Consider the following 13556-nt stretch of genomic DNA (forward strand, 5'->3'; position numbering starts at 1 on the left):
CTCCCCCGCGGCCCGTCTCGGGGCAGAGAAGTCTTCCCGCCCGCCCGCGCCCCCCCGCCCCGCCGTGCTCACTCCGCCGGGCCGGCCGAGCCTCGGCGGGAGCCCCGCCTGCTGTCTCCGGGCAGCCGGAGCCGCCCGAGCGCTCGCCCGGCCTGTCAGTGACGGCCGTTTGCGCTCTTTCTTCCATTTCTTCTTTTTTTTTCCCTCCTTCCTCCTCTTCTTTTCTTTCCCTCTTCTGCCTTTGTCCCGCTTAGCAACTGGGCTCGGACCAATCGTCGGCTCGCCGGCCGGCGCCGGCGCTCTCCTGATTGGCTGGCGGGGGGCGCGCAGCCGTCTCCCGCTCCCCCGGCGGAGCCGGGCAGACAAAAGACGCAGGCTCCGGGCTCCGGCAACCGGGAGCAGCCAATCACCAGCGGCTTGCCTCCGTCCCCCGCCCCCTCCCTGCCCTCTCCCTCCCCTCCCTCCCGGCTGGGCGCACCAGCTCCAGGCACAGACTCCTGGCCAGCGGCCAGCGCCCGGGCTGTACCATGCGGATAGGGGTAGCAGGGGGAGAAGGAGAATGGCGGAGGGCAGAGCGGAGGCCGGCAGGACGGCGGGGAGAGGGGAAAGTCCAGGTGAAGGACCGGCCCCCTCCCGGTGTGTGTGGGCACCTGAGGCCGCGTGCGGCCGTCCGGCTCGGGCGGGCGGGCCGGCGGGGATGCCGCTGCGCCCCCCTCCCGCTCCGCGCGGTTGGGTGGCGCCCCAGCGGGGAGGCGTGGGGCGGGGTGGGGCGGGGAGGTCCCCTCCGCGCTGTTAAAATGAAACTCCAGTGGCTGGAGCGGGGCAGAGCGTGAGGGGCGCCGGCGCCGCGGCTCTCTCCCCCGCCGGCCGCTCCGGAGCGCGCCGCCGAGCCCGGCTCGCCCGACTTCTCCACGGGGCTCCCCGCGCCCAGGCTGTGGCAGCTCCGGTTCCGAGCCCCACGGGCGTCCCCGCCGAGCCCCGGCCCCCGAGGGAATCTCGCCGCACCCCCGTGGGACCCCGAAACTTGAACGCAATTCCCAACCCCCCTCTTTTTTTTTTTAATGTCTTTCTTTGTCACTTCCCCAGCCTTCTCCCCACGCATTCTTTTCTTTTTCTTCTCTCCATGCCTTTCCCCCTCTCCGGAGGACAGGAAAGTGGCTTCCGCGGAAAGGATTGAAGGCGCTGAGAGATTGTGTGGAAAGGATTGGGGGGCGCTGCCTTTTTTCTTTTTCTGTTTTAACACGATTGCCCTCTGCCTCTCCGTCCTCTCCGTAACTCTTTGAGGGTAGAACTCCATAGCTTGAAAGTTTTGGGGGGCATTTTTGGGGTGCTGGAGGAGCAGTGACCAGGGAAGGGGACCCCGTCCTCGTCCTGCTCGCTGACCGGACTCGTCCTGGACCCGCTGGAAAACCAGAAGTACATTTTTTTTCCCGTGCGGGACTTTCACAGATAGAGCCGTCTCTCTAGCTGCCTATTTAGGTTATTTGTTTAGAATAACAGACTAAAAGAAAAGCTCTCTATGCTTTCTATTTCCTGACGACCTGCCCCTGACAGCGCCATGTACAATACGGTGTGGAGTATGGACCGCGATGACGCAGACTGGAGGGAGGTGATGATGCCCTACTCGACAGAACTGATCTTTTATATTGAAATGGATCCTCCAGGTATTTGGGGAGAAAAAAAAGAAATGCTCTTGCGATGGGTCCGATTGGTGCTTAAGCGGACGTCGGTGGTGGATGCGGGGCATGGGCGCTCGTGGGTGCGCTGGGTCTGGGAGACGGGGCGGGTTCGCAGTTCGGGGTGCAGTAGCCCGGCTTCGGGCGGCCAGGTTTAAAGTTTGCAGTTAGAGCCTTGGCTCCATTGTCCTGCGAAGGCGGGGTGGGGGTGGGGTGGGGTGGGGGAGGACCCTTTCTTGCTTTTGCCTTTGCTTGAGGTTTTTGTTGGCCTTCGACTTTTTTTTTTTCTCTCCCCTTCCCATTTTCAATTAAAGACTAATACCTGCCAAGGATGTTTTATAATTCACTCCTGAAGCCAGTCTTTCCCTGGAGGGGATTCTTTAAAACATCGTTTCTTACATTGATCTGATTTGGTTCGTTATGTTTTACCTTGGTTAAGAAACGGAGTTGCTTATGTGTGATTCTTCTTCTTCTTCTTCTTCCCCTTCTTTTTTTTGGGGGGGGGGGACTCTCTTTCTCTTATAGAAACCAAACACTGGTGATTTTCAGGGATTCTTGCTCAGTCGTGGCCTTAGCCTGAGGTTTTCTTTCTCCGATGTACATGCAGTATTATACTGCTCTTTAATTTATGGTGATTTCACCAATTTTTAGGATAGAGTTTGCTTCAACTCCAGCTCATAAAGAGCCATTCTCTGAATGCTATATTGTACATGTATGTCATAGGTTCCTAGATACATGTGAAGTATGCATACACTGTATTTTTATTTTAGAGCTTTGTCTGAGGCCATTACAGACATTTTCTGTATCGTTGTAGGAAAGGACAAGAGAGGAAAATGAAGTTTCTTGTTTTTCTTTCAAGTCGACCTTATCTTATGGTTATTAGCTGTCAGGTTTTCAAACCTTCTTTACAATTACAGACAGTGCTTTATGTAATGATTTCCAATAAGTACGGGGCCTTTGTGAGTCCTTGCTTTTTGGTGAAGATGAATTTGTTAGCTCTTTAAAAAGTATATTGTGGCTAAATCTTCAGAATAAATCGTGTCGTTGAGGAAACCTCACTTATTGTAAGACTTTTTTTTTTTAATGTTTGAAAGGAATGGAGTCCATGCAAGTGTAGTGAGTATAATGTCTTACAGGCATGCAGAAATTATTTCCTGTGTCCTTATGACTAGTGAATTATACTTTTTCAAATTAGTGATTATGTTAAATGATGCTGTGATAAAAACTAATACCAATACTAAATAAACCTTTTTCACTTTTAATGATCACTAAAGCATTTTCCTTTTCCCTTTATTTTACACACTTCTTGATTTGCTTTTACAATCATGACTGCAATCCAGATGCAGCTTTTCAGTGTTCTGTAAAGTTTCTAAGATTTGCCACCCATCTATTGTGTGTGTTTTCCCCTTTGTTTCCCCCTAATGGTAAAGCATCATTTCTGTTAGAAACATTTGTCATTCATCTATTCAAAATGTAGGGTATCACTGGTACCCTTCTTGTAGAAAGTAGGGTTACTCATTCTACATTTCTGCAGTGTAAGAATTATATATTCAAGCTGCCTTAGAATCATAACTATCATATGGTATCTTGCCTTGTAGACATACAAAGAGAATTTGTTGGGCGGGGAGGTGAGTAGGGAGGAGGGGAGAAAATGAAGAAGGCACTAATGATTGAAAAATATCAGACTGGTAGAAAATTATTGTTCAAGTTGAACTGAGTTGTCCAAAAATAATTTTAAGAAAAGTTGACTTAAATTATGTGAAGATGTGGGTCATATAAGATAGCATAGAAAATTCTAATCTAAACTTTATTTTCCATGAGGATAAACTTTTGAGTTTAAAGTGTCATCCTTAAATGAAATTGTGTATATTGAGTTTCTATTCTATGTATAAGCTATTTTTTATTATCTTTTCTATTCTTACTGTATAGAATATGGTTAGTTAATAGTTTTTCAAAAAGAGACCATACTTGAATGTGCTGACGTATTGATTATGAAATTAATGTGTTTGTTTTAAATGGAAATAATGTAAATGCCAGCCTTTTCTTGTGTGATAGTCTAAAACCTTTAAAACAGTAAATTATCAGTGAAGTGGTTGCAGCATGTTTTTTATTTGACTTTTCCAATCTCAAGTTTATTGTCTTCTACCTGGAATAGTGTAATACTTCACTAAGTTTTCCCATTTCTCCTCTGTCTAGTCTATAGTAGTTTTTTTTTTTTGGTCAGTCCTGGGGTTTGAACTCAGGGCACTGTCTGCACTGTCTTTGAGCTTTCTCAAGGCTTGTGCTTTAACACTTCCAGCTTTTTTTCTGTGTATGTGGTACCGAGGAATTGAATCCAGGGCTTCATGAACACTAGGCAAACACTCTACCATGAGGCCAAACTCCTGTCCCCCAGTAATGTTAAAGTACCATTTTTTTGTTGTTTTTGTTGTTTTGCCAGGCCTGAGCCCTGTCCCTGAGCTTTTTTGCCCAGTGCTAACACTCCACTAGAGTCCCAGCTCTACTTCCAGCTTTTTGATTGTTAGTTGGAGATAAGCTTCTTCTGGACTTTCTTGCTTGAGTTGGCTTCAAACTATGATCCTCAGATCTCAGCTTCCTGAGTAACTTTGATTACACTGGTGTCCAGCTGGGAATTTAATATCATAATGTTTCTGTATTTCCTTTCCCTTCTTTTCTTTCCTTTTTTCCTGCCTGCCAGCTCTCCCTACCTATGTCTATCCTTCTCCCTCCCTCCCTCCCTCCCTCCCTCCCTCTCTCCTTTTCTTCTTTTCCTTTACTGGGCCTTGAACTCAGGGTATTGCACTCCTGCTTATATTCTTGTTGACAGCTGGTGCTGAGACATGCCACTAATCTGGCATTTTTCTGGTTAATTAAATATGGAATTTTGTAGCCTTTTATTCCAGCTGGCTTCAAACCATGATCCTCCATATCTCAGCCTCCTGAATAGCTATGGAATTATAAATGTGGCTCTAGCATGACTTTTTGAAATAATATTAAAAATCTTTGCTTTTCTAATAAAAGCAAAACAAATTATTGAGAAGAATGGTACTGTTTTATGTTTGCTTTTGCTTTTAATCTGTTGAGATACTACATATTACAGCCTATACAAAACTCTATAGTTCTGAAAGAATGAGAATGAAAAAGGCAAATAATGTCAGTAATGCCGTGTTATGAAAATAACTTGAGCCTGAGGATCACGCCTGTAATCCTAGCTACTCAGGAGGCTGAGATCTGGAGATCACAGTTCAAAGCCATACAGGAAAATCTGAGACTCTTATCTCCAATATACTACTCAAGTGCTGGGAACGTGGCTTAGTGGTAGAGTGCGTGCCTAGCATGCGTAAAGCCCCAGGTTCCATTCCGCAATACCACATAAACAGAAAAAGGCAGAAGTAGTGCTATGATGGTAGATGGTAGAGCACTAGCTTTGAGCACAAAGAGGCTTAGGGACAGTGCCCAGGGCCTGAGTTCAAGCCCTACAACTGGGAAAAAAATATTTTATTTTTTTTTTATTTTTCTTTTTTTCATATATTTTTTATTGTAATTAATAGAAGGGTTACATTGTATTCACCAGATAGAAGGTGCATTACTTCACAAACATTTATACCCTTTCTCATGTCTTGGTCCCCATTTCCCTCCCCCCGGAAAAAATATTTTAATATCTTGGACTATCTGATAGGGTCTTGGGAACTATGTGCCACATTTAGAAAACTGCTAGACCAGAAGTTTCTTGGTAGCCTACCTGATAAAGTAACTCTGATGAAGCTGGGAATGTAGCTTAGAAGTGCAGTGCTACATGAAGCATGCATGAAGCTCTGGGTTTGATTCCTCAGTACCACATAAACAAAAAAAGCTGGAAGTGGTGCTGAGGCTCAAGTGGCAGAGTGCTAGCCTTGAGCAAAAGAAGCTCAGGGATGGTGCCCAGGCCCTGTTCAAGCTCCAGGACTAGCCAAAACAAAACACCAAAAGTTTCTCTGATGAAGCCTAAATCAAAAAGAAATTTATTTGCTTGTTTGATATTTTCAGGCTGGTAAAATTTAGATTAAGTAATGTTTTGGTAGAGAACTGGTATACTGATTCTGTGATGAGGAAAATATCTGCTGAGACCCATACTAAAGGACTACATCATCTGCTGCTCTGTATCTTTCTCCTCCTTCTCCTTCTCTTTCTCCTTCTCTTTTTCCTTCTCCTCCTTCTCCTTCCCTCCCTTCCTTCCTCTTCTTCCTCCTCCTCTTCCTCCTTCATTTTTGTGATCCTATGGCTTGAACTCAGGGTATGGGCACTGTCCCTGGGCTCTTTCCCTCCCTTCCTCCCTCCTTCTCTTCCTTCCTTCCTTCTCTTCCTTCCTTCCTTCCTTCCTTCCTTCCTTCCTTCCTTCCTTCCTTCCTTCCTTCCTTCCTTCCTTCCTTCCTTTTTTTTCCCGCCAATCCTGGGGCTTGAACTCAGGACCTGGGCACTGTTCTTGGGCTTTCTCAAAGCTAGAGCTCTATTACTTGAGCCACAATACCACTTCTGGCACTTTTTTTATGTATGTGGTACTGAGAAATTGAACCCTGGTCTTCGGTCTTTGTACATGCTAGGCAAGCACTCTACCACTAGTCCAAACTCCCTGCCCCTCCATAAGCTCTTTTGCTCAAGGATAGCACTCTATCACTTTGAGCCACAGATCTACTGGTTTTTGGGTAGTTAATTGTAGATAAGAGTCTCATCAAATTTCCTGCCTGGGCTGGCTTTGAACTGTGATCCTCAGATCTCAGCTTTCTGAGTAGCTAGGATCATAGGAGTAAGCCACCATTATCCAGCTTGATCTGGGTCTTTACAGTTAGCAAGTTATATGGTTGAATTTTTCTTGTCCTTTTTGGTGTTAGTCCTAGGGATTGAACTCCGGGCTTGGGCACTGTCACTGAGCCTTTTGTGTTCAAAGCTAGCATTCTACCAGTTGAACTATACAGCTCCATTTCTGGCTTTTTTTTTTTTTTTGTCAGTCCTGGGGCTTGAACTCAGGGCCTGAATATTGTCCTTGGGCTTTCTCAAGGCTAGAGCTCTACCACTTGAGCCTCAGCACCACTTCCAGCTTTTCCTATGTATGTGGTACTCAGGAATTGAACCTGGGTCTTTATGCATGCTAGGCAAACACTCTACCACTAGGCCAAACTCCTAGCCCCAACTTCTGGCCTTTTGGTGGTTGACTGGAGATAGAAGTCTCACAGGCTTAACTGCCTAGGCTGGCTTTGAACCACAGTTCTCAGATCTAAGCCTCCATAGCTAGGATTGTAGGAGTGAACCACTGGCTCACTTGATTCTTTTTAACTTTCTCATCACTGTTTTGGTGCTAAATACCTTTAAGTTTTTTCTTAAAATGTGAGTAGAAAAGATAGGACATATTTATGGTTGCTGTAGATAGGTAGGAAAGGAATTACAAACATGTCTATGTGATATGACATAATTTTGTATTAGTTTTTTTTTTTTTGCTTTATTTTTTTTATTGTAATTAGTAAAAGGGTTACATGATATTTGCCAGATAGAAGGTGCATTAATTCACATACATTGATACCCTTTCACATGTCTTGGTACCCGTTTCCCTCCCCCCCCCACACCCTCAATTTTGTATTAGTTTTAAAAGAGGAAGCAGTCTGAGTAAAAAGAGCACAAAATAGTCGATATGAAGCTGAGTGTAGTGGCACGCACTAATAATCTCAGCACTCAGGAAGTTGAGGTAGGAGAATCAAAAGTATAAGGCCATCCTGAGCTATACAATGAGACCCTGTCTCAAAAACAAAGCCAATCAAATCAGATCAAGTCCCTGGATGATACCGGTTCTAATGCTAGCTTTGCCTTTTCTGTGCCCAAGGTTATATGGCCAGTACCTAACTTCTTTGAGCATCCATTTTCTTTTCAGTAAAATCAAACTAATACATACCTTACAGATGCACTATGTCAGTGTCTAGCACAGTGTTTGGCACAAGACCTAATTGTCACTTATAATGTACAATTTTTTATTGACAGCATATAATTATCCTATGTTTACCTCTCTGAGATTAGCTCTTTTACAGCCAAAACTTTTGAATTATTTTTATTCCATTATTTTCTTCATTCGCAAGTTTTAATCTTGGGCCATTGCATTTTTTTTTTTTGCCAGTCCTGGGTCTTGAACTCAGGGCCTGAGCACTGTCCTTGGGCTTTCTCAAGGCTAGAGCTCTACCACTTGAGCCATAGCACCATTTCTGGCTTTTTTTCTATGTATGTGGTACTGAGGGATCGAACTCGGATTTTTGGGCATGCTAAGCAAGCACTCTACCACTAGGCCAAACTTCCGGCCCCTGAATTTTGTTTTTGTGAAGTGTTGCCTAGGGTTTTAGCATTTCATGAGTCTTAAGTTTCTGTTGCTCTTATAAATGGTTCTTTATTACCTCACATTTGAAATGATTTGTAATGAAGGTAATACTTGCTAACATTTGTGAATAATTATTAACAGGCCAAACACTATGTTATGCTTTTATATGTACTATTTCTTTTAGCTGCACAACTACCTTATAAAGTACACACTATTATTATCTCACTTTTAACTAATGGCTCATGGCTAGCAAGTAGCAAAGTAGGACTGATGATTACCCGATTCTACAACGCAGGCTTTTAGCCACTACTTCATGGGTTGTTGTGTTTCTGATTTCTTCTCTCTTCTCCATAGCTTTATCCTGAGTTCTTCAGCCAGGCTAATCCTACTAAATTTTTGTTTTATTGTGTTACTGTCCTACTAAAAACTAGTGAATATCTCTCCATTTCTTTTTCTTTTCTTTTTTTTTTTTGCCAGCCTTGGGCCTTGAACTCAGGGCCTGGGCACAGTCCTTGGGCTTTCTCAAGGCTAGAGCTCTACCACTTGAGCCACAGCAGCATTTCTGGCTTTTTTCTAATGTATCGAACTTGGGTCTTCGTGCATGCTAGGCAAGCACTCTACCACTAGGCCAACCTCCTGGCCCTGCTTTTTCTTTTCTTTCCTTTTTTTTTTTTTTTTTGCTAGTTCTGGGGCATGAACTCGGGACCTGAGCACTGTCCTTGGGCTTTCTCAAGGCTAGAACTCTTACCATTGAGCCATAGCACCACTTCCAGCTTTTTCTGTATATATGGTACCAAGGAATCAAACCCAGGGCTTTGTGCATGTTAGGCAAGTACTTTACCACTAGGTCAAACTCCTGACTCTCTCCATTTCTTTTTTGCTTTATTTTTTTATTTTTTTGGTGCCAATCCTGGGGCTTGAACTCAGGATCTAGGCACTGTCTCTGAGCTGTTTTGCTTTAGACTAGCGGTCTACCCTTGAGTTACAGCTTTACCTCTGTTTTTTTTTTTTTTTTTGCTGGTTAATTGGATATGAGAGTTTCATGGACATTCCTGCCTTTGCTGGCTTCGAACAGGAATTCTCAGATCACAGCCTTCTGAGTATCCAGGATTACAGGCAGGAACCACTGGCGTCTGGTTCTCTATTTCTTTTAAGCAGAGGACATACTTCTGATATACCAAAACATACTCCCAAACATGGCATACATGATCTTTGGCAATAGGGCATCAACTTACATTTATAAAACCATTACTAATCTTCGATTCACATTTCTTTTCTGGTCAAATTCCTTATAGCTTAATAGCCTGAACTTGGCTTATTCCTCCTATCTCCAGGCTTTTGCTTTTATTACTTCCTCTGCAGAATATACTCAGCCTACTTCTGACTGCAAATCAAGATCCTGTGCTAATCTCCTTTCCATTTTAAAATTTTTTCTCTAAAGATTCTAGTAGTGTACCACTTTAATGAAAAAAAAACAAACAAACCAGTCCAGGGACTTGAACTCAGGGCCTGAGCACTGTCATTGGGCTTTCTCAAACTAAAGCGCTACCACTTGAGCCACAGCCCCACTTCTGGCTTTTTCTACGTATGTGGTACCGAGGAATTGAACTTGGCAAATACTCTACCACTAGGCCCTCACATTTTTTTTTTTTTTTTTTGCCAGTCCTGGGCTTGAGCTCAGGGCCTTAGCACTGTCCTTGGACTTTCTCAAGGCTAGAGCTCTACCACTTGAGCCACAGCACCATTTCTGGTTTTTTGCTATGTATGTGGTACTGAGGAATGGAACCTGGGTCATTGTGCATGCTAGGCAAGCACTCTACCATGAGGCCAAACTTCCAGCCAGTGCTGAAGTATTTTGTTACACATTAAGCCTATAGAACCAACCAGTTTTATTTTGTGGCTTAAAATTTAATATGTTGATATTAATTTTCACCATTAAACTTAAAAAGAGAATTTATGTTAAGGGAAATAATGGAAAAATGCAATACTAAATATTGTTATTAGCAAGATTTTTGTGGTGGATGGGCTGGGAGTTTGGCCTAGTGGTAGAGTGCTTGCCTAGCATGCACGAAGACCTGGGTTCGATTCCTTGGTACCATATACTTAGAAAAAGCCAGAAGTGGTACTGAGGCTCAAGTGGTAGAGTTCTATCCTTGAGAAAGTCCAAGGACAGTGCTCAGGCCCTGAGCTTAAGCCCAGGACTGGCAAAAAAAAAAAAAAAAAAAAAAGATTTTTGTGGTGGAGTAAAAGTTTTTGAAATGAAATGAGTAATGAATTAGTGACTATATCTGACTTGCAAGTTGTTTTTATTTTCTTTCTTTCTTTTTTTTTTTTTTTTTTTTTTTGCCAGTCCTGGGCTTGAGCTCAGGGCATGAGCACTGTCCTTGGACTTTCTCAAGGCTAGAGCTCTACCACTTGAACCTTAGCACCACTTCTGGCTTTTTTTCTATATATGTGGTACCAAGGAATTGAATACGGGTCTTCGTGCATGCTAGGCAAGCACTCTGCCACTAGGCCAAACCCCCGGCCCTATTTTCTTTTTTTTTATTGGTCTTGGGACTTGAATTCTGGGTCTGGGCATTGTCCTGAACTCTTCAGCTCAAGGCTACCACCCTACCCCTTGAGCCACAGCGCCACTTCCATTTTTCTGGTGATTAATTGGCAGTAAGAGTCTTATGGACTTCAGTGCCAGGGCTGGCTTTGAACCTTGATCCTCAGATCTTAGCTTCCTGAGTAGCTAGGATTACAGGCATGAGCCACTGCTTCTGGCTTCTGACTTTAACATTTTTGAAAGTTTTAGTTTAGATCTACATAGCACAAGGTCAAAGGGAAATGTAAGCTACCCAATGTTATTTATTTATTTATTTTTTGCCAGTCCTGGGCTTGAGCTCAGGGCCTGAGCACTGTCCTTGGACTTTCTCAAGGCTAGAGCTCTACCACTTGAGCCTCAGCACCACTTCTGGCTTTTTTCTATGTATGTGGTACCGAGGAATCGAACCCAGGTCTTCATGCATGCTAGGCAAGCACTTTAACCACTAGGCCAAACTCCCGGTCCCTCTACCCAATGTTATATCACTTAACTTTACAGTAAGTAGAACTTGACATGTGATAATAAAGTAAGTCAGTTTAGTCTTATTGAAGATAAGTTTCTAAATCGCTCAAATATGGTCTATTTGTTGTTTCATGCAAGATCATATAAAATAACAATGTTTCATATTTTATTTTATTTTTTATTATACATTTTTATTGTATTTAATAGGAGGGTTACAGTTATATTTGCCAGATAGAAGGAGCATTACTCCACACACATTGATACCCCTTCTCATGTTTGTGGCTCCATTTCCCTCCCCCTCCCCCTGTTTTTCATATTTTAAAGTAAGAGTCAATGGTTTAGCTCAGGCATGTCTGATCATAGTGTGTGTGTGTGTGTATGTATGTGTTTGTGTGTGTGTGCTGGTAGTGGTACATGAACTCAAGGTGTCACACAAGTGTGCTTATTACCTATATCCTCACAAAGTTGGTATTCTATCACTTGAGCTATACCTGCACTTCCAGCTTTTTGCTCATTAATTAGAGATAAGAGTCTCAGATTTCTCTGACCTGGCTGGCTTTGAACTGTTCCTCAGATCTCAGCCTCCTCAGTAGCAAGGATTACTGGAGTGGGCCACCAGCACTTAGTGAGGCCATACTGTTTTGCATGTACATTGTCCATGTGAAAGTTACCTGTGACCTGATATTGAAGAACCAACACAAAGCTAGAGTTGGTGCTATCTACTATTATGTAGCCTTTGGTATCTAATATGATGTGTGTGTCCCAGAAGGCCTACCTTTTCTGAGGGTACAGAGAAACAAGTTCAGAGGAGGTAACTACATAATCTCAGTAAATGAATGCAAGTGTAAAACCTCAATTTAAATTGGGTTAAAAAAAAAGCCTTAATGAGGGCCGGGAGTTTGGCTTAGTGGTAGAGTGCTTGCCTAGTATGCACGAAGACCCAGGTTCAATTCCTCGGTACTACATACATAGAAAAAGCTGGAAGTGGTGCTGTGGCTCCAGGGCTAGAAGTGGTAGCCTTGAGCTGAAGAGCTCAGGGACAGTGAGTGCCCAGGCCCAGAGTTCAAGTCTTACGACGGACAAAAAAAAAAAAAAAAAAAGAAGGAAAGAAAGGAATTGTGCTAGAAATATGTTGCTTTAGAGTCTGTTCTTAGGTCTTAGGTGTTCTGAATTTCAGTCTATATAGCAGGGTCACTATAGCAGGTACCCATATTGGGGCTCGATCAGGCCTCATGTTCTTGTTCTCACTTGGCTGTTTTGCTTGAAGCTGTACTCTATCATACCTTGAACTCTAATTCCACTTCCAGATTTCTGCTGGTTATTTAGAGTTTCATGAATTTTTTTTTTTCTTTCTCCAGGCTGGCTAGAAACCACAATCCTTAGATCTCACCCTCCTACATCGCTAGGATGATAGATGTGAGCCACTGATGCCCAGCTTATACTAAAGTCCTAATAAGCATTTATAGAACTAACCACAAACTTTTTTTTGTCTGTTACTAGTTTTCAGATATGGTTCATTAAAAAAAAAAAAGGGAAAAACAAAACCAAACCCCATTTAGTTAGTATGTTTGCAGCTGCAAGCAGCAGAACTGAATTCAAAATGGCTTAAGAAATAACAATTTAAAAAAAATTAAAAAAAAGAAATAACAATTAAAACCAACCTTAGGGTTGGTTGATTATGATGGGACAATATCAGTTAAAAACTGATATTGAGGTGGGCTCATGCTTGTAATCCTAGCTACTCAGGAGGCTGAGATCTGAGGATTTCGCTTTGAAGCTAGCCTGAGCAAGAAAACCTGTAAGACTTTTATCTCCAGTTAAATCACAGAAAGAGCCGGAAGTGGTAAAGTGCTAGCCTTGAGCAAAAAGAGCTCAGGGAAAAAAAGGAAGGAAGGAAGGTAGGAGATTATAGCACCCGGATCCATTCCTCTAAAAAACTCATTAAAAAACTTCCTTTTTCCTGTTTTTAGGGCTTGAACTCAGGACCTCTCATTTTTGTTCATCAGTTGGTGCTCTATCACATGAATCACACTGCCAGATTATTAGGCTGTACCCCCAAAATTTCTGATTAAGTGGATCTGGGGTTGAATTGTAGGATTTCACTTTTTTTGGAGAGGGTATTGTCTCTAGAGCCTTGTACTTGCTAGACAAATACTTTATCATGAGACATGGCTTAAACTAGCTTAGACTGCCTTTTTTTTTGCCAGTCCTGGGCTTGAGCTCAGTGCCTAAGCACTGTCCTTGGGCTTTCTCAAGGCTAGTTCTACCACTTGAGCTTCAGCACCACTTTTGGCTTTTTATCTATGTATGTGGTACCAAGGAATCCAACCCGGGTCTTCGTGCATGCTAGGCACGTACTCTACCACTAGGCCAAACTTCTGGCCCCTTAGACTGCTTTTGAATTCACTGTATGGCCAAGGCTGGCCTGAAACTCCAGTCTAGATGTATATCTCCATGTTTAGCCAAGGATTTGTATTCATAACAAATGCCCAGA

General features: G+C 43.2%; 1 protein-coding gene across 1 annotated transcript in view; it reads left to right on the top strand.

Moving 5' to 3' along the window:
* Positions 1-812: 812 nt before the first annotated feature.
* The window catches only part of Pik3r3 (phosphoinositide-3-kinase regulatory subunit 3), a 51199-nt gene continuing 38455 nt past the window's right edge, over positions 813-13556 (top strand). The window contains exon 1 of the mRNA XM_090334935.1: positions 813-1664. Within this exon, the coding sequence (XP_090191061.1) occupies positions 1559-1664 (106 nt within the window). The 5' untranslated portion in view covers positions 813-1558. The remainder of the gene's footprint in view (positions 1665-13556) is intronic.

Source organism: Megascapheus bottae, chromosome 6 (assembly GCF_031878675.1).
Source record: "Megascapheus bottae isolate mThoBot1 chromosome 6, mThoBot2.hap1, whole genome shotgun sequence".
NCBI classification, from domain to species: domain Eukaryota; kingdom Metazoa; phylum Chordata; class Mammalia; order Rodentia; family Geomyidae; genus Megascapheus; species Megascapheus bottae.